This window comes from Vanderwaltozyma polyspora, genomic scaffold (assembly GCF_000150035.1).
Source record: "Vanderwaltozyma polyspora DSM 70294 KpolScaffold1072 genomic scaffold, whole genome shotgun sequence".
In the NCBI taxonomy this organism is placed as follows: Eukaryota; Fungi; Ascomycota; class Saccharomycetes; order Saccharomycetales; family Saccharomycetaceae; genus Vanderwaltozyma; species Vanderwaltozyma polyspora.
In genome coordinates, this window is record NW_001834663.1 from 1 (window position 1) to 24,210 (window position 24,210).

Below are 24,210 nucleotides of genomic sequence, written 5' to 3' on the forward strand. Positions count from 1 at the left end.
AAACCAAACCCAAACCAAACCCCATATTTTCCAAGTTTTTATTTTAATTCTTAATATAAGTTACAAGGCAAGCAATCAAACTGTATATATAGCCTTCAAGAATTAGAACAAAACTATAAGAATATTTCATTTGATATACATATATTGGTTGTGGTATATTTTAATTTCACTTTGGTTTATATCAATTAATAAAGAGTAGTATCATCTTTATTACTGTCCCCCCTCCCCCCATTATTAAAATACCTAAATTTCCCAATAGTCGATTCGAAATCCTGAACTGTTAAAGGGAGAAAAGAAAAGAATTAAGAGCTCTGGCTGAAAAAATTAAAAGAAAAAAAAAATTTTTTAATAATTAACATTCACCAGTTGACTAATTTCGAATTTAATAAGAAGGTACCTGACTTCAATATTCTAACAACGATTTTAAACAAGTGTCACCTTTATTGGTTTTTGCTAATTACACCAATCATTGAGTAATAACTTAATATTAGTTAATATCTCTGGATTTAATAATCTTTAATTGAAAGGAAAAGAGAAAAAAAGCATTCTTTGACTTTTTGATTAAGGAAAATTAATTCTATCAAGACTGAATATCAGAGGACTTTTTCACATTGTGTTACTTTAATTGATACGTTCCCCATTTTTTTTTATCTTATAACCCTTCACGTCATAATTTTACTCAATAATGCCTAATTTGCTATCGAGAAATCCATTTCATAGTAATCACCACCAACACCACCACCAACCAAATTCATCTGGTGAAAGAGATCAAAGCAGTATCAATCCTAGAGATAGCCCCGATCCTGCATCTCCTCCTGCCTTGATAAAGAGCTCAAAATCTTTTTTGAATTTTATGAGCAGAGGTCATAGTAATGATTCATTGAGAAGCGAAAAATCATCAGATTCGATTAATTCGTCAAGTCCAATACACCAACATCATAATCATCATAGTCATCATCATCAGGTATTGAATAATAATAATAGTAATGGTAACATGACAATGCATCAAAACCATGCCATCCATGATACTTTATCACCAGCTTCACCCAAACCTAGTCATTCAATGGCTGAATTGAAAAGATTTTTTAGACCTTCTTTACCGAAAAAGAAATCATCAAATCTATCTTCACAATCTCATTCATCAAAACAATCTTCAATAATTGATACTTCCCTTTACGGAAGCCATAATAAGATTCACCAACAAGTTAAACAAAAGGATTACGGTCATACTCAATCTGCAATCCCACCAACTTCAGATTCTACTTTATCATTGTCAAACAAGTTCAACATCTATCATGATGATTCTATCTTAGCCCAAAAATATGGTAAATTGGGTAAATTATTAGGTTCTGGTGCTGGTGGTTCCGTTAAAATTTTAACCAGACCAAGTGATGGTGCTACTTTTGCAGTTAAAGAATTTAGACCAAGAAAACCAAATGAATCTGTAAAAGAATATGCCAAAAAGTGTACAGCTGAATTTTTAATTGGTTCTACTTTACACCATCCTAATATCATCGAGACTTTAGATATTTTCTCAGATTCGAAACAAAATAAATACTTCGAAGTGATGCAATATTGTCCAATTGATTTCTTTGCGGTTGTTATGACTGGTAAGATGAGTCGTGGTGAAATTAATTGTTGTATCAAGCAAATTTCAACAGGTGTTAGATTTTTGCACTCTAAAGGTTTAGCTCACAGAGATTTAAAACTAGATAATTGTGTCATGACCTCACAAGGTATTGTGAAATTAATCGATTTTGGTAGTGCTGTTGTCTTTAAATATCCTTTTGAAAATCAAATTACAATGGCCCATGGTATAGTTGGTAGTGATCCTTATCTAGCACCAGAAGTTATCACTTCAACAAAATCTTATGATCCACAATTTGTTGATGTTTGGTCCATCGGTATTATTTACTGTTGTTTAATGTTGAAGAGATTTCCTTGGAAAGCACCACGTCAAGATACTGACGAAAACTTCAGATTATTTTGTTTACCTGATGATATTGAACACGACTACGTTGAATCTGCTAAACATAATGAAATAATCATTCAACAGAGATTAAAGAAGAGACAGGAAATGAAGGCCGCTGCCCAAATTGAAGTAGAGAATGAAAAAGAAAATAAAGACAATCTTACTCCAAAAGAAGAACAAAATAATGAACCCCAACAAAAGGGAAATGGTGATCAACCAGAAATTAATAATGAACCAAAAGTTATATCTGATGGCAAGAAAGCCGATAATGAAAATAATGAAACCAAAACTTCTAATGAATACACTAATGGTGGTACTAGCAGTAACCCAGTTGAAAAGAATGAACCAAAAGTGATTGATTCTAACAAAGCAGTTAAACCAGTGTCTGCTCCAACTTCTACTGAACAACATCACAATGAAGGTACAGATCTAAAATCTGTTAGTTCCAGAGCAAGACATCATAAATCAGTAATTCACGGTCCTTACCGTTTATTACGTCTATTACCACATGCATCTAGACCTATTTTGTCTCAGATTTTACAAATAGATCCATCTAATAGAGCTACATTAGATGATGTTCTTGAAGATGAATGGTTTAAGAACATCCCATGCTGTACAATAGACAACAAGAACAATGTCATACATGCTCCTGGTCACCATCACACCTTAGTTGATGAAGAAAATGCGCATTTAGAAGCATACAAACAATAATAAATATGAAATCAATGTCTCATTTTTTTTAAAGAAAAGTATACGTACAATAATAAAACGAATCAAGTTTCATCATGCCTGCCGTGTGTGTCATTTAATAAAATCAGAATCATGAAGAATTCCTCTACGATTATCTTTTCCTGGCATGGTTAATGTCTAATAATTAAAAATAACTAAAAACCAAATACCTTGCCTTCATACAAAGGTGATTATAATATAAGCATTATTGGTGTCTATTCTTATTTTAATAAAATTAATCTCATTTTTTTTTTCATTTCTTCACATCAATGTCATCATATCAATTGATTATTTTCAGAACTTCATTTCTCAAATTAAATTTCAACATTAATAATTATTATTATTTTTATCATTACTTCTAATTCCAATTTATAACATACTTTTTTTAAAAAACTAGATTATTAAACTATTTTAATAATTAATAAATACTATACTAATTAACTTCTAAAATGTATCTATAATTAAAAACATTGTCAAAACAATGATCTTATCAATACTTGAACAAATATTACATTCTTCATATTTCGAACTTGTTATTACTGTCGTTTACGTCATTTTTTTAAAAAAAATTACAGGTTAATATGCAATTTTTGGTGTTAAACAGCCCATTCATGAAATATTTCATGATTTTAGTAAGAAACAACCGCAGGATGCACTAATCAAAATCGTAATGAAATAAAATGATGCACTTCAAAACTTGTTTGAAGTTAAATCATGTTAACTAACTGATTATAAAGGACTTTAAGTTAAGTTAATTTAACTTTAATACGAGAATTGTTCTTATCCTAGGCTATTTAGCGAGTTTGACAAGGAGTTTATCAGTTTTACAAGTAGTTTTGGTTTTGATTTGGTAGTTACATTGGTTACCAAATTTGTTTAATATGGTTTTGGATAACTCAAACTCTAGATATGATAGATTACCCACCAATGACCAAATTGAATATGAAAATGATGCAGATAGGATTAATCTAGACAATGGATATCCATCTGTTCCTCCAACTTATGACGATTCAAGAGGACTTTCTGAAGAAATGGAGTTTTTTGAAGGTAATGATCATAATCAGCATTGGATTTCTACCACTCATCTGAATGATATGTTAGTAATAGTAAAAGAAAAAATTATTGAACCACTAGATGTGATGTTGCGGATACTCTCTGATCAATTGGATATGCAATTGGGAAAAATCGGTAATCCATTGATATTAAGAAGATTTTTTTATATATTCTTCATGTCTCTTATTACTTATTCTGTGATATCGAGTGGCTATCTACCTAACGATAGCATACGAGGTTCAAGAGGAATGTTTTCAGATCACAAAACATTGTTGCAATATGCAAAAGATTCCATTGATTTAGCAAAGATAGAGAGAGATTTGGAGTATCTCAGTAGCATGCCTCATATGTCTGGTACAAGAGGTGATACGTTGATAAAAAATTACATTTTAGAATCATTTGAAAACAATGGTCTAAAGTTGGTAAAAGAATATATATATGGTGCATATGCTACTTATCCTGATTCATCAAAGCTTATACTATACCCAAATGAACCGGATAAGAAATCAATTAATATTGAATTGGGTCCAGATAATTTTAACCCAATGGCAACTGGTGGTGAAGTTTCCATGGCATCTGTTATTTATGGGAATAAAGGTACAATGGAAGATTTAAAATCTTTGGAAGAAGCTGGTCTATTGAATGAAGATTTTGTACTCCTAGTAGATTATGGGAAAGTTATCAGTGATCAGATACTAATAGCCGAAAAATTTGGAGCTAAAGCTATACTGTTCATTTCAGATCACACAGACAATGATAAAGATATTGTACAAATGAAATCTGTAGCTATTCCAAATTATTGGGCAGGTGATGCATTTTCGCCAGGGTGGGATAGGACATCTTCAGATGCTTCAATTGCGCTGAGCGATTCAAAAACTCTTCCAAAAATCCCAACTTTGCCAATTTCATATAACACAGCTCAACAAATATTTAAATATTTGAGCACTGATGGTTTAAAATTCAATAATGATATGTTCAGCGGCAAGATCGGTGATTTAAAAAGTGATATCCAAGTGAAAGTACATAAAAGGGAACGACAACCAACGTTTGATATCGTTGGTAAAATAGAAGGAAGAGAACAGACTGATAAAGCAATTGTGATTTGTGCTTCCAGAGATTCTGCCAGTAATGGGTTCACCTACCCTGTATTTGGTACGGCTATGATGCTTTCCTTATTAGAATTGTTTCAACAAATAAAGTATAAATATGATTGGAAACCACTAAGAAATATTTATTTCATTTCATTTGGTGGTTCTGAATTTAATTATGCAGGAGCTACCGAATTATTAGAACAACGATTGAATGCATTGAAGGATGAAGTGTATGCTGTTGTAGATATCAGTCAACTAGGTGTACCTGATAGTGAGCATGGTATTGATATTGAAACACATCCATTATTACAAAAGTTTTTTGAACTTGATATTTTCAAAAAGAACTTTAAGGTGAATGTTAGTAACGTTAAGAGTTTCGGAGATTGGATACCATTCCTGGCTAATGGTATCCCTGTCTCTATAATTTCTACACCGAATGTCAGAAATCGAATACTACCAATAGCATCAAGCATGGATACATACGTAAATGGAAAGGAAATCTTCCATGATAAAGAAAAACGGACGCAAGTAGTAAATGTTTTATATGAAGCATTACTAATATCGTTAAATTTGATAGATAAACCGCTGATTCCCTTTGATATTTTACATTATGTTAATACTATTGATGACCTAAAGAAAGATATTGAAGGTAATTTTTCTCATAAATTAAACTTTAATGAAATTATTAGAGGAATGTTACTTTGGAAATCTATTGGTAAAAAATGGACATCTTGGATGAAAGCCTGGGATAATATAGTAATGTCTCATGACCAGGGGTTAGAGCCTTCATTATTATCAGTCCATCGTTGGACTTGGAATAAAAAACTATCCAACATAGGAAGACGCCAGTGTAAACCTGGGGGTATTCCAGGGAGAAGTTTTTATAAAAATGTTTTATTTGGTCCAGCATTGTTTTATGATAAAGAGAGTGAACATAATTGGAGTTATCCGAGCGTGAGAGATGCTATATTCAACGAAGATTGGGATGAAGCTCAAAGACAGATTAATTTAGTAGGCCAAGTATTGAAGGATTCTGCTAAGTTATTTATTGAGGAGAATAATGACGTAGGCTACTGATTGAGACATATTTTATAAATAATTAATAACTAGATAATGATCAAATATTATAATATGTACTTACGACTCTTTTAATTCACACTTAAAATTTATCTCGGTGACTATATTTAAATATAATTAAATATGTTGAAATATAATTAAATATGTTGAAATATTTGGTCTATATATTTATTTGAAATGAATTTTCTCTAAAGTTCAGTCCTCCCTCATTTTAATTTCGAATATGAAATTAGAACATTATCTGGACGTTTCCTGCTTTTAAAACCTTTAGGTTTTCTAAAAAAGCCTCTACCTGTTTTGATTCTCTTCTTGTTATTAAAATCAGTTATAATCTCTGGTTCTTGGCAGCTTTCTTCTATAATATAATGTTCGACCTCAAATATTTTAGATTTTACCTCATTTATGACATTATCAATTTCCACTAATGAATTGTGGATAATTTTCTCAATTGGTGATTTCTTTTCTGGAGGTTCTGGAATACAATTTAGTTGGCATAACTCTGGCTCTTTAATAAACTGTACAAAATTTGTCACTGGAACTTCAGGGTCTTGTTGTACTGGCGAATCTTTTACTTCTTTCTTGAGTAATGACGGGAAATCTTTGATTCTGAGAGATAAAGAAGGTCCAAATTCCAAGAATTCTGGTGATTTCTCCGTTCTCTTTTCTTTAATTGGGATGTTTAATTGCTTGATAATATTTCTACCATGAAATACAACTTTGATGTCAGCATCTTCAGAAGCGATTTTTCTAATTGAGGCTACATTACTTGCACATTGAAATTCGTTTAAATGATTGCAATTATTTTGAACCATTCTGATAGGTTCATCTCCAGTTGTTCCCTTGACCATTGTTTCGTTATAGTAATGTTTTAATTTATACCTTCTTCTACTTAATAAAAGTCTTGAAAGTGAATTTCTCCTTAGAACGTGCATTTTAGGAGAATTTGAACAACCTTCTGGGAAAGAGGCAATCAATAAAGGTTTTTTAAAATTAGCTTTACTATCAAGCCCAGATGGGATATTAATCATATTCTCTGCATGTGGACTTGAAACGGGACTAATATCTTGGCCAGAATTAATTAAATTATTATCTGCTATACCTTTTTTTAACTTATGAAGTTTATATACATGCCAACGTCTCTTTAATCTGGTACATGAATATAATTGCCTGACCTTAATAATAGCAATACTCAAAGCTTTTGATTTTGAATTTCTTAAAGGTGGTGGTGCCCTCATCTTTTGAATGGGGAGGTGGGAATTAATAAAATTGATCTTTGCAATAAGTAATAATCAGCAATAGTGATACTCTCTGGATATCCTTTCTTCTTTGGTTTTTGAATATATCTATCCCAATTGCTAAATTATTCATTATGTTTTTTTTTGCCATTTATCTCATCTTTTATTTAGAGTTTTATAATGGGATTCTGTTTCACCTAACCTTTAATCAAAGGCTAATTATTTTGTAACTGTGTGACACAGACATTTTCATTACAATACCTAAAACCAAAAGAACAGAGAAGAGATAACAGAAAATATCTTTGGTAGTTACATATATTTATTCAGATTGGTTTTGAGTTGTGATATTGAAAACTAATAACTTTAAAATGTAAACTGGTATAATACTTTAACGAACGTTACATAATTGAATAAAAAGAGTCGATTGACTATACGTATCTTCAAAAATATAATATCATATAGATATAGAAAGAAATATTAATCATTTCTATATCTATCACATTATTTATTATGATGGTATAGAATCCCATAATTGAATTACCTAGTACGCAACAATAGTATGCTTGTTTGAGATTCCCCACAGGTATGATTTTGCCTTTAAGATCTACAATTCCTACTCAAGATTAACCCTACTAATGGGATTTTTTGAAGACTAAAATGGATTTCTAAAATATTAATTGATTACTTATTATTAAATTCATAAATTCAATATTAATATTATCAAAGTAAGTTTATTAATTACTGTTTCATTATATAGCAAATCTTGGGATTTTTGCTATATCTTCACTAATTACTGACGCTGACATTGATAATATATCACGTGTGTATCATGGCATACGTGTATTTATGATCATAATATACGATGTGTCAGTTTCTTTAAGATACAAAATGAAGAAAAAAGACCACATTTAATTTAAAGGCCATTTTAGAATTATTGAAACTTTAATGTAAGTTTTATATTAAAGAACTGTATCAATTGAAGGTTAATAATTGGGTATACAAGGTATATACAAGAACAATTTGATATCCAACTTTGACACACGGTAGTAAGTGTGTATAGTTTGGTTTTTCAGCAAATTCTAATCGAGTTTTTGGTGGTAGCACAGAGGTTTTTTGTTGTTGTTTTTGGTTATATTATAATAAATCTTAAGAGTATAACTTTAGCATTGATTAGGGAAATATATCAATACACTTGGGGAGAATATGCCACAGAATTACGATTATGACGAAGGTAGTGAAACCTGGCCATTTTTTGTTTTAACTATGGTCTTGGCGGTTTTGTTACCTATGACGTTTATTCAGTTGAAAAAATTGTTTAGAAATAAATCAGATGAAGAAATTGAACTAGAGAAGGTCAATAAAACTGATAAATTGAGTTCTATTAGTGATCTATTAACTAATAAGAAAATAAATAAGTTTCGTTCTAAATTCGAAAGTAAAACTTCAAATTTATTCAATTGGACTAATTTGTTTATTTGTGTTGGTTGGTTAGTCGTTGCTATGTTGGTTCAAGTCATCAGCAACAATGATAAGATTAGAGAAGCTGCAATTGGTTCTTTTGATCCTTACGATTTACTGGGTGTTTCTGTGACTGCTAGTGATAAGGAAATCAAATCTGCTTATAGAAAATTATCTTTGAAATTCCACCCTGATAAGGTTGCTAAAGACATTACTGAAGAGGAAAAAAATTCTTTGGAAGAGATGTATGTTCAAATTTCAAAAGCCTACGAAGCTTTAACAGATGAATTGGTCAAGCAAAATTATTTAATGTACGGTCATCCTGATGGTCCACAATCTCAAACTCATGGTATTGCTTTGCCAAGTTTCTTAGTTAACGGCCTAGTCACTCCAATTGTTGTTATATTCTATGTCCTTGTTTTAAGTTTAGTATTACCTTACTTGGTTAGTAAATGGTGGTCAAAGACTCAATCTTATACAAGAAAGGGTATCCATATTAAAACTGCTTCTCATTTCGTTGATAGAATGATCAATTATAAACCATCCGAAATCGTTACTGTTGATTTGATCATTGAATGGTTATCTCACGCAGAAGAATTTAAATTGTTATTCCCAAGTCTGAACTCTTCAGATTTTAAAAGATTATTGTACTCCCATATTAATAGAACTTCTGTAAAGGATTCTGAAGAGGATATCAAATTTAGAATTGTAGCCAAGTGTCACAGGTTATTGAATGGTTTATTGGATATTGCATGTGGTTTCAGAAATTTAGAAATTGCTATGGCTTCTTTAGATACTTTCAAATGTATCGTTCAAGCTATTCCAAATACTGAATATTCTGAAATTTTACAATTACCACATGTTGATAAGGAGCATTTCATTGATAATTCAGAAGGTATTCATACTTTAGGTAAATTATTCACTTACTCTGACGAAAAAATTGGTAAAATATTGGGTGTTAAAGATGAACAACAATTAAAAGAAACTTTATCTGTTGCTTCACACCTTCCAATTTTAAAGGTTATTAGAGCTGAATTTAAAGTTCCTGGTGAAAAATTTGTTGTTACTTCCTCTGTCCCTCATTTGAATTTAAAATTATTAGTCCGTTCCGCTAAGCACAAATATATCCCAATAGACAAGTTTACAGATGAATTATTAGCAGAAGAAGAAGATTTTGAAAGTCAAAGAGACCCATTTGCAATGGTTCTCGAGCAACCATTATTGCCATATTCCTATGCTCCATATTTTCCAACAAAAAGAGTCAACAACTGGTATTGTTTGGTCAGTCTACAAAAGGATAACAAGATTATTCAAACTCCAGTTCCTGTGGAGAGATTATCCTTTAGAAATTTGGATAAAGATTTAGATAAGAGATTGATAAAGGAATTAGATGATAAGAATTTTGATCCAAGTGAATGGGAAATCGGTACCTTTAAAGTTCCTTTAGGTCAACCAGCACCAAAAGAAAAGGGAGATGCATACTTTAGAATTGTTCTAAAATCTACAGATTATTTTGGAAGTGATCTAGACTTCACTGTTGAAATGAAAGTTCGTGACCCAGTTGAAGAAAAAGTCGAAGAAGTCTATTCTGAAGAAGATGAAGATGAAGATTCCGAAGATTCCGAAGATGAGGATGAATCTGATGAAGAAGATGAATCTGACTCCGATTATACTGACATCGACACTGATACTGAAGATGAAGATGAAGATGAATCAAATGAAAAGAAATAAGATTAAGATTAACACTGAAGGCATTATATTAAATTTGTAATTGAAATAGAACTTCTTTATAAACGTTATGTATATTATTTGTAGAAAGTCATTGATCAAAATAAAATTACATATTTTAAAGTTGCTATAAATTGAAATAACTTTCATGTATGTATGTATATATATATTAATTAGGAAATTTAAAGAAGTGGCCGTTGGAGAGTGAAACTATATAATGTTAGCTTCATACATTTTTCTTTAATATATATGCATCTGGTGAACCTGTTGTATCTTTATAATAACCTTTTAATATATCACCCTCTCTCTTAAAATCATTCTTTTCATACCAAGTAATAGCGTTAGTGTTATCAACAGCTACATGGATGTATATGCTATGCTGATAAGATCTTTTACACTCATCTTCAATATACTGTAATAAAATTTTGCCTATACCTTTATTTTGATAATGTTCAAGTACAGTGATAAATTCTATATATATTCCTGTGGATGAAATACGACTTTTAGAATTTTGAATCAATTTAGCTTTAATTGATCCTACTGGTATCTCATTGAAATATGCTATCTTACTATAAAATGTACCCCTATCAGAGGTCAACACTTCATTGAAAAAGGTATCTGGGTATGTTATTGGAAGTGTCGAATTTACAATTATCGCTAAGGTACCAACATTATTGGCATTGACATTACCCAACGTAATATTATTATAACTCATTTAATCTAATAACCCTGATATTACACTCTTCACAAGATCTTGATCGATTATTGAAACAATTGTGTACAACAGAATTTTGGTTTCTTATATTGTTTTTATCTGATCTGATCGCATCTCATCTCATCGCATCTGATCTTGAATTTTTCAAGCCTTTAAATGTAGCCAATAAATATAAATTGATATACAGAAGAGTTAAATATTTAACAAAGGATTGAAACGAATGGAGTTTATTTAATGGATAGTTTTATAAGTATATACCTTGATTGGGCATAGTTTTATCACAGTAAATATGATGTTACTTTTGCGAAGACAGGTCTTCGATTGTGGGACTTCTGGAAATATAGCGTATATTAGAAGATATTCGAAGTTTCGAGATCCTATAAGATTATGGGATGAAATACAGGATCCTAATACTACAAAAGACAAAACTACTCAATTGTTCAAAAAATACCTTAGAGAAACTGCTAAAGCGAATCAGATTTCAATAGAAAATCCAGATCTTAATAGAATATTAGATGGATTGATACCTAAAGCTGAAAATAATGCTTCTAGAAGGGACAAATCATCTATCCAAAGGGTTAAGGAAATATATAATAATATCAAGAATAAATCAATACAAGATGATGAAATATATCAAGTGATATCATCTGTTGTTAAAAAAGATCTTTACAATATTATACTTCCTTCGAAGAATACACAATCTAAGAAGGATCACATCAAAACTAAACCTAAGTCTGCTGATTTAAAGATCCATATGAGTAGTCATGGAAAATTGAATAATATTATTGATGAATTGAAAATAAATCAAGATGGTAGTGGTTTATCCAAAAATATAGGTGACCCATACGATCTTAATACAAAACTTGATATGAAATTGGAGGCTAATGAAAATAATAATTTAAACTTGAATATATTAAAGGGCTATTTAGAAGAGACAGAGATTAAACAGAAGCAATTGAAAAAGTTTTCTTGGGAGGAAAATAAGAAATATAATTGGGATACACAATCAGAAAAATTAAATAGTATATCAGCCGGGAATTTTCTCTTTGATAACTCTTCAAATCGTATAGTCAAAAAGATATTAAGGAAATCAAACTTCCTTGTTGACAAGCTTCCTCTTTTTAAATATATCAGTAATCATATTGATTCGCCAACAGAAGAGTTTTTAATATATGATTTAATCAAGGGAAAGGTCTTGAAAAAGGTGAAGTCCGATGAGGATACTAGCATCTTGATCAATATCAATCGTCAAGATCTCTTTGCAATTATTAATGGATCGATGTTGCCGCCCGAAGAGGCTCTTAAATTAATTACAAATATAGAAAACAAGGGATGGAAACTAATGGGAAGCACTTCTCATAATAGTTCAGATATAATCTTCCAGAGAAATATTGATAATACCTCCACCCCAGTTAATAACAAGGGAAACAAGATGTATAAAATATATTCCATAATAATTGCAACTCTAGGTATTGGATATTGGACATCAACAATCGCATTTCAAACACATGCAGATATGGCAAATAAGCAAGAAGGATAACTTTAATTCAAATGTAATATTTTTTTATCTGAAGATTGTTTCTATTTGTTAAAAAGTAATATACAAATTATTATATGAAAATAATATATGATGCATCTTTGATAAACTATTTGATGGCTAGGTGAGAAATGTTTTTTTCGGATGTTCATTGCATTTCAATATCAGTTAGTTCAACTTTTGAATTCAGCACTTGGGTACCTTTATCAGTGACTCTAATGAATTTAATACTATTAACACCACCAAAAGTTTGATTCCACTCTCTTAAGAAGCTTACTGTCTTCTCATCAGTTAGATCTGGACAGAAAAAGCCTTTTTCAAATTCTTCTAATTCCAATTTCTTCTTCTGTTCTAGAAGTTGTTGCTTACTTGTTGGTGGTCTGTTGGCTCTTCTCTTCTTCTTCAATTCATCTAATTCATCATCATCCCTCGCAATAAATTGTTGAATAAATACAGCGGTTTCTTCATGACTAAAAGTATTTTGTTCTTTAAATGATTCCAAATTTATCACATCTTGAATAAACTTTACCCTGGCTAATTCATTGGATCTTTTTTCGTTATAAGCCTTCTTCTTTGCTGCAATTTTACTTTCACGAATGGTAGCTTTATTTAGCTGTTGAAATTTACGTCCCTTTGGGTGAACAGTAGTTTGTTTACTACCAGTTTTCAACCTCTTTTGTATTTTAGATAATGACTTGCTGACTGGCATCTTGATTGGGGTTCTGTGCTGTGCTACTGAAGTTATGATCATCTATATCTGCTTTTAAAATAATCGATGAGATGAGCTCTTAAAATTTTCCAAAGTGCCAAATCTAAATTTCAAAATCATATCGGAAAAACTTGGATCACGTGAGCTTGATAGTTGACACTGACATTTACGAATGGTGAGGTAAAACTGTACAAGATCAACAGAGTTGTGTGATTTATTAAGAGAGTAAAATCAATAATAATCGAATCAGTATCTCCCTTTTTTGTTCTTAGTGGGGTATCAGCACTTTAAACATTTATTGGGTTTTAAATGCCTCTTCTGCTCGATCTTGTTGCTCGATTTAAACATTTAAACTTCATGAAAAATAGTCTGTATTATTACATGTATATATATATATAGAAATTGGGTTAGGGGTTGTATATACAACACTTTACCTCTTAATGAATGAACATATTCTCATCTTAACTTTTGTTGCATTAGCGACATCAAATTTGGTAGCTAAAAAGATAACATAGTTGAAACGATAAGATTTGAACTTAGATGCTATGTATTCCGGAATGAATGAATGCCATTTTTGATTATAACTTGAATCAATCTGTAGTTATTTCTCAATTAAATATCCTTTAATATAGAGATGTCAAACTACTAATAGTTGAATCAGTTTGATTGGCAATAACCGTTTCATTTAGGTTAGTAGAGTTAAAGGAAGTACCATTGAAACTTAGAGTGACAGTTTGGGTAACTGGTTCTGGGGTCACGGTGACATATTGAATAACAGCAGATGGGGTTTCAGTGATAGTGACAAAATTGGTAACTGGAACACATTCAGCAGCGACGGTAGAGCCAGCACTGTTAGTGAAAATTCTCATACCGTTTACTAATTTACCATCAAGATTAATGTACATGGTACCATCAATAGTAGTGGTGACTGGAGAGGCGGTGTGGGTTCTTGTAACGACATTAACACCAGCATTGTTGGTAGTTGAAGAGGTAGCTGGAGAAATAGTTGAAGTAGCAGATAATGTAACATAAAAGAATTTGGTGATGGTAGATGTTGATGTGGTTGTTTGTTGAGTTCCAGCATTTGTAGCAGCATTAACATTGGTAGTAGTTTGAGCAGCTTGATTATTCAAAGTAGAGGTTGGAGTGATCATTTTAGTTGTCAAAACAGTAGAAGTAATGTAAAAAGTTGTGGTGTCATCCATATAGGTGATTGTGGTGGTTTCAGTTCCTGTGGTTAATGTTGGTTGTAAAGCAGCGACATCGGTTGCCAACTGAACTGTTGAAGAAGTATAGCCATTGGTATTATAATTGGCCGTGCCATTAATGACCATGGCTGAAGCGTTAACCAAGTATAAAGTTAAAAACGATAGAAGCAATTTAATAGACATGTCTAATTAATTAATTATAGTAAAAATGAAAATAAAAATCGTAAGGAATGAATTCAGAAAATATTTATTATTTCGGTTCTAGTTGGTCAGATGTTAACGAAAGTAAATAGTAGGCTACTATGGGATAGAGATCGCTGAAATATTATTGCTGTTGAATAACTGTTGCTTATACATTTCCTCCTCAAAAAATAGGTTGTTTAAGAAATAAACTCAAGAAAGAAATCAAGATCAAAGACATATATATCTATATATATATATAAAAAAAATGCATGTTGAGTATGATGTCCCTCCCACAACAATTCATAAGCTTCTTTCCTTATGCAAATGCAAATAAATCAATACAAATACACTCTAACGCCAAGACATTATTTCGAAACCACGAAATGTAATTAAAATATCGATATTTTGGTAAGCTCAAGATCAATTGCATTACGTTTGATCTTACAACTAGATGCAACTTTTGGCGTCTTTTTAAAATCGATATTTTCTTGTTAAGTTTACGTGATTTATTTTCGCGTCAGGATGGGAAAAAATATAGAAAGAGAAACATCATCATTGCGAAAAAGTACAATGAAGCCACGAATATATTAGACATTTAGTATTATTTGAATCAGTTTCTAGTATTTTAGTGAAAAGGATTGTTAGATAAATTACAATTTCGTGAATTTGCTTATTGAGAACGTACCATGTGTACTTTGTATTCAATCATATTGCCATTGCTTGTTCCCCCAAACCCAATCCTTCTCCCCCATGGAAAGGAGCTTACTGAAGCTATTTGCTTAATGAAGTTCTTTGCTTTATTTGGTAACTTTTTGGGATGAAACCTGGACATAGCATGACATTATCTTCAATACATTCAATTATGATTTTTAATTACTTGTTGAAATTATTTGATAATTTTTGTAAGCAAAAGTATATGGATTGTGTACGATGACAGGAAATTGAATAGGATGAAAAAATCTACGTCATCTAACATTCTATAAATATAGTTAGATGAGTATTATACAAATTAACGGAATATTGTTACATTTATTTCAGATGCATTAAATTATAGATACTTAGTTAATTTAGATGCCATAATATTTAGCGATTATTTAAAATATGTGCATTTTGTATTTATTTTGGTATATCGCGCAGAATGAGTTATGTGGGATATTATATACGTCATTCAGCTGAAATATTCTTTTGAAATGTCATAAAGCTTGGTTTCATCTATTGTTAGTACATCAATGTTTTTCAACAATTCTATTGACATTCCCGATACAAATTTACCGTTATTAAAACAGCTTTCACTAGCTCTATCAGTTTTATCTTTTAATGATAATAATGTTTCCATCAAAACCAGGAATTTATCTATATGATTCGTAAAGATTATGTTGTTATTGATTTTATCTTGCGCACAATTTCTTAAATAAATACCAATTGTTTTTGAAATGTGAAATAAGAATGACATAGAAACGCCTGCTCCTTCTTGACTGGATGCCACTGAACTATCCTGAAATTGAAATGCTGACTTGAATAATTTATCTAATATATCTTCAGAGATAGAATCCCTCGTAACAAGGAGCTTATCTAACAGCAGGCATACTAATATTCCACCTCTCTCAATGATCACATCTAAAAATAATGAATCATTTGGATCATTAACAATATTCTTAATAGTTGAACTTGGTACAGTCACTAGGAACTTGTTGATTAAATTATCTAAGAGTGGGGATAGGGATGAGAAGTATTTAGTTTGGTCATGGCAAATTTTAATCACCGTTGATAGGTCTTTCATCTCGTCTTTGGTAATGAACATAGCACTACTTAGATTCAATAATTTTTTCAACAGATCAAGGTAACCTTGGAATTGCATTGGATCTCTAAAATATTTTCCGATAGGTATAACATCTGATATTTCAAGTTGTTTTGATAGAATGTTTGCATCTTCTTTGCAATTAATGGAATTTGATAAAACTATACTGGCGGCAGCTAATTTATATCCAAATTGAGAATTTTTTAAAATATCGATGCAAATTTCTTGCTCATTTCTATTTGAGTTTGTATTATTTGCAGAAATGTGACCTATTGTTGAAACAATTCTTCTCATTATAATTAACTTATTATGAAATTCCTTTACAGAAAGTATCTCTAATGCATTGAAAAGTGACAGCTGAATATTTGTGGTTTCTGTTGTATTAGAGGTAAAATCCAATGTATAATTTTTGGATACTATTGCCTCAGCAGCCATAATTAAATTCATTTGAATATCTACACTTGGATCATCTTCGATTTCTTCCTTTTCTTCTTTTTCAGTTGAATTGGTTACGATTTCAGTACTCTCTACATCTTCATCAATTACTATATTTTCAATTGTTTTTGATACCCTTTCAATAAATAATGATAAGAATCTTAATTCTTCTATTTTGATGCCATCACAATTTACTTGAACAAACTCATTAAACAATTCAGTTGCCAATACTGCTGAATCAGGGTCATTGAGATAAACGTGTTGAGAAACTCCAAGAAAGCTTAACAATGGGCCCTTTAAAGTCTTTGATAATTTTAGTGTGTATTCATTGCTCTCTAGACATAAATTTTTCACCAATACGATTGATCTCATTTGTAATTGTTCTAATATAGTTTCATCATCACCTAAAGATGTCAATTTCAAAATTCTTCCTATATAATAATCTAAAATTTCATTTTTGTTGGCCACGTTACCCATAGTTATCTCCCTATTAGTATTATTATCTATCAAACTGTTAGCAATGCATCTTATCAACTCAGATGCTAATTTAAACCAAGGCAAATTCTGATAATCATTATGAAAGCAAATATCTAAGATTCCATTTAAAACCCTTAATAAGTTGGAAAGCAATCCAGTATGTCCAACCACATCTCTGTTGTTAGGTGCTCTCAATGAAACTGCCAACTGATCCAATACTGTCAAATAACTTTCCAAATAAACCTCTTGGATTGGAATAGTATTTATAGGGTCAGCATTGATAATTGGTTGTAAACCAAAAAGAAGTTCCTCGTAATCCATATTCTAAAAGTACAACGGCAGTCAATAACTTTTAGCTACCTCTCTATAATAATATTCAAGTCGAAGTTTTCACAAATATTATTAACAATGAAGATTAAATGCAATGTTACGTAATTTCTCAACCATAAACGTTGCCAACAAGAAAATTCAAAAAGATATTCCCTCCAACACAAGAATACATCCTTAAAAATATTATAATCATTGCACCCAACGACTATATTGGAACTAACCTTTGTAGAATCACTCATCGATATCAGTTCCTTTACCTTACATTATTAATTGCATCTAAATTTTTTCAAAATTGAAAAAATATGACGTCATAGCATCTAAATCAAGCAATTGTCGTAGATATAAATTAAATAGGAAAACATATTCAAGATTATATAAATATAGAAAGAACAAAGCAAAACCAGCAAAGGTTAACCAACAAACAGTATATCAATATAACTGTACCCTTGTAATTCCAATAGTAAGGAACTCTTAACCACTCTAATCTATAACGATGCCATCTATGATGACCATACATCCACATTCAATTGCTTACAAGATATCCACTTTAGACTACTGTATATCAAATTTTTAAACTACGAAACAGAGCCAAGAAGACCAAAAGAAGAAAAAAAAATTTAGTTTAAAGGTTTCGATTCGAAGTGAAAAAAAAAAAAAAAGATTAGTTAACAGATGAGAGTTTAGATTATAGTTTAAGATTGGATCATGAAGATTGAATTGATCTGGAATTGAGGATATTGTTTTGGAGGTGGATGATTCTGGAAGTTTCGTATTGCTTTATAATTTAGTTCGTTTAGTAAGTGAAGAGGAAGCATAAAAATAAAAAACGAAACATATTCAATAAGAAATTTTGTAGTCTTAGATACTTTAGATATTTACAAAGAGACGGTTAGTTGGCTAAATGTTTGATCCTGAGTCTTTACCTTACTATAATCCTGAGACTGAGAGGAAAGTTGCGGTAGTTACAGGTGGTAACAGTGGCATAGGATGGTATACGGTGCTTCATCTATACATGCATGGTTTTACCGTTTATATATTTGGTAGAAATTCTAATAAAGTTAACAAAGCCATTGATGAAATTATAAAACAAGCCAAGAAACGTTTTAAGCATTTTAAAAAGGAAGAGAATGATGAGAAAACTAAAGAACGTTATTTGGGTAATATCTATTATGTTCATATGGACCTGACTGATTTAAAATCAGTCGAAAGAGCTTGTAAAAAATTTTCTAAAGTTGAAACTAAATTAGATGTATTGGTTAATAACGCTGCAGTGATGGCATTACCATTTGAAATGACTAAAGATGGGTTTGAAATTCAATTACAAACTAATTATGTTTCACCATTTTTATTATCGCTGAGGTTGCTTCCCTTAATCGAGGCTGCAAACGGTAGATTGGTAACTCTCTCATCGTTAGGTCATAACTTACAACAAGTGCATTGGTCTCTTGACCAAAATTTCAATTACAAACCGAACATGATATTTACATGGTTTAGGTATGCGATGGCAAAGACATCGGTGATTCAATTCACGAAGATGATGGCAATTAAGTATCCGAATGTTTTATGTCTATCGATTCATCCAGGGTTGGTGATGAACACGAATCTATTCAGTTATTGGACAAGATTACCTATAGTTGGTATGTTCTTTTGGATGTTATTTCAATTAGTAGGGTATTTCTTTGGGGTCTCGAATGAAGAAGGCTCTCTGGCGACGATCAAATGTGCATTGTCGCCAGAATTGACCCTTGATAAAGACAATGGTAAGTATTTTAGTACAGGAGGTGTTGAGACGAAGCCTAGTCATATAGCAAATAATCTAGACAATGCAGCGTCGACTTGGATATGGACAATCCATGAATTAAGAGATCGTGGGTTCGACGTTTAAAAGAAATCCAAAACGTGATGAGAATGATTTGTTTTTCTTTCAATTCAAGCATGGGTATAGGTATAGGCATGGGCATGGGCAAACAATACAAAAATTAAAAAGAAGAAATGACAAATCGATAGAAATAAGATTTGTTTGTTTCATATTATTTTAGTAAATTGGATAAAGATGGGATTAATTTTGAACATTTTTCTTCCTTTCATGTAAATTTAGAGATATGGCATTAAATTTCAAGACAAAAAATACAGTCGTGTATATTTTTTTAAAATTAAGAGAGCATGTACAGTCCGCATTATATATATATATATGTATGTATATTATAATACAATTACTGTCAGTAATAGGATATGTATTTACAGTCATCTTTTTAAGTGAACCTGTGATGGTTCGTGAGTAAGATATTTAAATAACTATTTAAACCATTTGAAACAAGGCAGAGAGGCATCAACTAAAGAAATCTAAAACAACATATTGTAGCGTTTAAATACTTCTGCGGGAGAAAGGGTGGATCAGGCATGTTGGTTGTACTATTGTTGTTGCCATTAAAATCAAAGTTTGTTCTAACTATGCTCTTTTCTATCAAGTAAGTGTGACACACATTATAGACCAATATAGTGATAGTTACCCGGTAACGGACATTTTGTCTGCTACGGCTCCGTTACCGGGATTGTACTCCTCCGTTCCTGCCTTCCTTCCTACCTCACATTGCCCCCAAAAGAACCACGTGATATATACTATTCTGTAGTAAAACAAGTATATGCTACCCTCATTATTGACGAGCGCATTCAAATAAAAAGTCAAAATTCGAAACCGAAAAAGAAAAAAAAAAGAAATAAAAAAAAAGAAAAAGAAAGGTCGCCGTTTTTTTCTTCTTGCTGAAGTTGCTAAAATTTGAAGCATTCGAATAACAGCAAGATTCCATCCATCTTAGCTTATTCGAATTAGTAAAAGAAATAGAGATGTAGTCATCGAATCAAACTATTATTCACACAATTATATATATATATATGTTCAATTAAGATATATTTCTGGTAACTAGTTTTATTTGTATTGTGGTTCTTGGTTGTTGGCCGTTTTTATTTGGTGTCGTATTTCCCAAATCTGTGAACGCAAAAGATGACCAGTTCTACTGAAGGTAAAGGTTTAGTCCTTGAAAATACAGGACGTAGAGATGCTTTGATTGCTATTGAAAAGAAGTATCAGAAAATATGGGCTGAAGAGCACCAATTTGAAATCGATGCTCCATCTATTGATGATGAGCCAATTACAATGGATTCTGAAGAATTACATGCAAAATATCCAAAGTTCATGTCATCCATGGCTTATCCTTATATGAATGGTGTCTTGCATGCAGGTCACTGTTTCACTTTATCCAAAGTTGAATTCTCTGTTGGTTTCGAAAGAATGAATGGTAAGAGAGCTTTGTTCCCATTGGGTTTCCATTGTACTGGTATGCCAATTTTAGCTTGTGCTGATAAATTGAAAAGAGAAGCTGAGTTATTTGGTGAAGATTATTCTAATGTTCCTGCTGAAGAGGCTGAAGAAGCAAAGGAGGAAGTCAAACAAGAATCTGAAGATGTCACTAAGTTTAAGGCTAAAAAATCAAAGGCCCAAGCTAAGAAAGGTCGTGGTAAATATCAATTTGAAATTATGTTACAATTAGGTATTCAAAGAGAGGATATTATTAAATTCGCTGATGCTCAATATTGGTTGACATACTTCCCTCCTCTATGTCAAAAGGATTGTTCTGCTTTAGGTAGCCGTATTGATTGGAGACGTTCTTTGATCACTACCGATGCTAACCCATACTACGATGCTTTCATTAGATGGCAAATGAATAAATTAAAGGCTGCAGGTAAGATTAAGTTTGGTGAACGTTACACTATTTACTCAGAAAAGGATGGTCAAGCTTGTATGGATCATGATAGACAATCTGGTGAAGGTGTCACTCCACAAGAATATGTCGGTATTAAAATTGATGTTCTAGAATTCGCCCCGGAAGCTCAAAAAATTGTCGATGCCACTGAGGGATTGGATAAATCAAAGAAGGTTCATTTCATTGCCGCTACTCTAAGACCAGAAACCATGTACGGTCAAACATGTTGTTTTGTTTCTCCAAAGATCACTTATGGTATTTTCGACGCTGGTGACTCTTATTATATCACTACTGAACGTGCTTTCAAGAATATGTCTTACCAAAAGATTACTCCAACGAGAGGTTACTATAAACCAATTGCCAATTTAGAAGGTAAGACCTTAATTGGTACTAAGATTCATGCACCAAACTCCATTCATCCAGAATTGAGAATCTTACCAATGGAAACTGTTATTGCTAACAAGGGTACTGGTGTTGTTACTTGTGTTCCTTCTAACTCTCCAGATGATTACATGACTTTAAGAGACTTGCAAAACAAACCAGAATACTATGGTATTGATCCTGAATGGGTCAATTATGACATTTTACCAATTATCCGTACTGAAAAATACGGTGATTTAATTGCCAAAGCCATCTGTGAAGAAAAGAAGATTCAATCTCCAAAAGACACAAATGCCTTAGCTGAAGCTAAAAAATTGGCTTATAAAGAAGATTACTACACCGGTGTTATGATCTACGGTAAATACACTGGTGAAAAGGTTGAAGTCGCTAAAAACAAGGTGAAAGCTGATATGATTGCTGAAGGTACAGCCTTTGTTTACAATGAACCAGAATCTCAAGTTATTTCTCGTTCTGGTGATGAATGTATCGTTTCATTGGAAGATCAATGGTATTTGGATTATGGTGAAGAATCTTGGAAATTGCAAGCAGTTGAATGTTTGGAAAGCATGCAATGTTTTGCTCCAGAAGTTAAGAACGCTTTTGAAGGTGTTTTAGACTGGTTAAAGAACTGGGCCGTTTGTCGTACTTATGGTTTAGGTACTAAGTTGCCTTGGGATCCAAAGTATTTAGTTGAATCCTTATCTGATTCTACTATTTACCAATGTTTCTATACCATTTCCCATTTATTATTCAAGGACTATTATGGCCAAGAAGTCGGTCCATTGAATATTAAAGCAGAACAAATGACTGATGAAGTCTTTGACTACATCTTCCAACATGTAGATGAAATCAAAACTGATATTCCATTAACTGCTTTGCATAAATTAAGAAGAGAATTTGAGTACTTCTATCCATTAGATGTTTCTATCTCCGGTAAAGATTTGATTCCAAACCATTTAACTTTCTTTATTTACACTCATGTTGCATTATTCCCAAAGAAATTCTGGCCAAAGGGTATTAGAGCCAATGGTCATTTGATGTTAAACAACGCCAAGATGTCTAAATCTACTGGTAACTTTATGACCTTACAACAATTAGTCGAAAAATTTGGTGCTGATGCTTCTCGTATTGCTTTAGCCGATGCTGGTGATTCTGTTGAAGATGCCAATTTTGATGAATCTAATGCTAATGCAGCAATTTTGAGACTGTTCAATTTGAAGGAATGGGCTGAAGAAGTTGTCAATGATATCTCCAATTTAAGAACTGGTCCAATTACTGGCTTCTTTGATTTGGCATTTGAACATGAAATGAACTCAAATATCGAAAAGACATACGAACAATATCAATTGACTAACTACAAAAATGCTTTGAAATATGGTTTGTTTGATTTCCAAGCCGCCAGAGATTATTATCGTGAATCAAGTGAAACCATGCATAAGGATTTAGTTTTGCGTTATATTGAAACACAAGTTTTAATGTTGGCTCCAATTGCCCCTCACTTTGCTGAATACATTTATCGTGAAGTCCTGAAGAAGGAAGGTTCAGTCCAAAATACTAAGTTCCCTCGTGCTTCTAAGCCAATTGACAATGGTGTATTATCTGCTTTGGAATACGTTAGAAACTTACAAAGAAGTATCAGAGAAGCTGAAGGTCAAGGTTTGAAAAAGAAGAAGGGTAAAGACGCTGAATTAGACTCTAGTAAGCCAGTTAGATTGACCTTACTAGTTTCTGAAAACTTCCCAGAATGGCAATCTGCTTGTATTGAAGTCATTCGTGAATTGTTAGAAGCTCAATGTTTGGATGATAACAAGAAAGTTAGAGAAAAGGTCAATCCAAAGGATATGAAGCGTGCTATGCCATTTATTTCTTTGGTCAAGCAACGTTTAATTTCTGAATCTGCTGATGAGGTTCTAAATAGAGAATTATTATTTGATGAGATTGAAACTATCAAGGTCACAAAATCTAATATTATTAATGCATCCCAAGCCTTCAAGATCGAAGAACTTCGTGTTTTGTCTTACCCTCAAGGTTCCAAGACAGGTAAGAACATTTTCACTAATGAAGAAGAAGAATTGCCTAATGCTGCTAAGATTGTTGAAAATGCTGTACCAGGTTCACCAGGTGTTTTATTACAAAACATCTAGATTTGTAAATTACGATTCATCTATACATGTTAATTAGTTACTATAGAATTACTGTATTTATACCAATAGGCTTATTGTCTTTAAAAATTGTTATTATTTCCCAATTACGTTGTCCCCTAGTTAAGACTATACGTGCATGACTTTTTGAGTTAAAAGAAAATATATATATATTTAATGAATAATAAATAA

The 24,210-nt window shown here is 31.7% G+C and overlaps 11 protein-coding genes across 11 annotated transcripts; 6 read left to right on the forward strand and 5 right to left on the reverse strand.

The window, feature by feature from the left end:
- Positions 1–685: 685 nt before the first annotated feature.
- On the forward strand, positions 686–2,683 carry Kpol_1072p1 (uncharacterized protein; the record flags this gene model as incomplete). Its single annotated transcript, XM_001644939.1, has 1 exon — positions 686–2,683. One exon carries the CDS (start codon positions 686–688, stop codon positions 2,681–2,683), a length of 1,998 nt encoding a protein of 665 aa, XP_001644989.1.
- An 899-nt stretch (positions 2,684–3,582) lies between these two features.
- Positions 3,583–5,922, forward strand: Kpol_1072p2 (uncharacterized protein; the record flags this gene model as incomplete). The annotated part of the gene is made up of 1 exon (XM_001644940.1): positions 3,583–5,922. One exon carries the CDS (start codon positions 3,583–3,585, stop codon positions 5,920–5,922), a length of 2,340 nt encoding a protein of 779 aa, XP_001644990.1.
- Positions 5,923–6,128: 206 nt separating this feature from the next.
- OSW1 (Osw1p) lies at positions 6,129–7,157 on the reverse strand (the record flags this gene model as incomplete). The annotated part of the gene is made up of 1 exon (XM_001644941.1): positions 6,129–7,157. The coding sequence occupies one exon, from the start codon at positions 7,155–7,157 to the stop codon at positions 6,129–6,131; it is 1,029 nt and encodes a 342-aa protein (XP_001644991.1).
- A 1,203-nt stretch (positions 7,158–8,360) lies between these two features.
- SEC63 (protein-transporting protein SEC63) lies at positions 8,361–10,346 on the forward strand (the record flags this gene model as incomplete). Its single annotated transcript, XM_001644942.1, has 1 exon — positions 8,361–10,346. The coding sequence occupies one exon, from the start codon at positions 8,361–8,363 to the stop codon at positions 10,344–10,346; it is 1,986 nt and encodes a 661-aa protein (XP_001644992.1).
- A 223-nt stretch (positions 10,347–10,569) lies between these two features.
- On the reverse strand, positions 10,570–11,058 carry NAT5 (peptide alpha-N-acetyltransferase subunit NAT5; the record flags this gene model as incomplete). The annotated part of the gene is made up of 1 exon (XM_001644943.1): positions 10,570–11,058. One exon carries the CDS (start codon positions 11,056–11,058, stop codon positions 10,570–10,572), a length of 489 nt encoding a protein of 162 aa, XP_001644993.1.
- A 289-nt stretch (positions 11,059–11,347) lies between these two features.
- On the forward strand, positions 11,348–12,598 carry MRX4 (Mrx4p; the record flags this gene model as incomplete). Its single annotated transcript, XM_001644944.1, has 1 exon — positions 11,348–12,598. One exon carries the CDS (start codon positions 11,348–11,350, stop codon positions 12,596–12,598), a length of 1,251 nt encoding a protein of 416 aa, XP_001644994.1.
- A 145-nt stretch (positions 12,599–12,743) lies between these two features.
- TMA16 (Tma16p) lies at positions 12,744–13,346 on the reverse strand (the record flags this gene model as incomplete). The annotated part of the gene is made up of 1 exon (XM_001644945.1): positions 12,744–13,346. The coding sequence occupies one exon, from the start codon at positions 13,344–13,346 to the stop codon at positions 12,744–12,746; it is 603 nt and encodes a 200-aa protein (XP_001644995.1).
- Positions 13,347–13,927: 581 nt separating this feature from the next.
- Kpol_1072p8 (uncharacterized protein) lies at positions 13,928–14,695 on the reverse strand (the record flags this gene model as incomplete). The annotated part of the gene is made up of 1 exon (XM_001644946.1): positions 13,928–14,695. One exon carries the CDS (start codon positions 14,693–14,695, stop codon positions 13,928–13,930), a length of 768 nt encoding a protein of 255 aa, XP_001644996.1.
- A 1,168-nt stretch (positions 14,696–15,863) lies between these two features.
- On the reverse strand, positions 15,864–17,726 carry BEM4 (Bem4p; the record flags this gene model as incomplete). The annotated part of the gene is made up of 1 exon (XM_001644947.1): positions 15,864–17,726. One exon carries the CDS (start codon positions 17,724–17,726, stop codon positions 15,864–15,866), a length of 1,863 nt encoding a protein of 620 aa, XP_001644997.1.
- A 910-nt stretch (positions 17,727–18,636) lies between these two features.
- On the forward strand, positions 18,637–19,620 carry ENV9 (Env9p; the record flags this gene model as incomplete). The annotated part of the gene is made up of 1 exon (XM_001644948.1): positions 18,637–19,620. One exon carries the CDS (start codon positions 18,637–18,639, stop codon positions 19,618–19,620), a length of 984 nt encoding a protein of 327 aa, XP_001644998.1.
- Positions 19,621–20,736: 1,116 nt separating this feature from the next.
- Positions 20,737–24,021, forward strand: CDC60 (leucine--tRNA ligase CDC60; the record flags this gene model as incomplete). The annotated part of the gene is made up of 1 exon (XM_001644949.1): positions 20,737–24,021. One exon carries the CDS (start codon positions 20,737–20,739, stop codon positions 24,019–24,021), a length of 3,285 nt encoding a protein of 1,094 aa, XP_001644999.1.
- Positions 24,022–24,210: the final 189 nt, after the last annotated feature.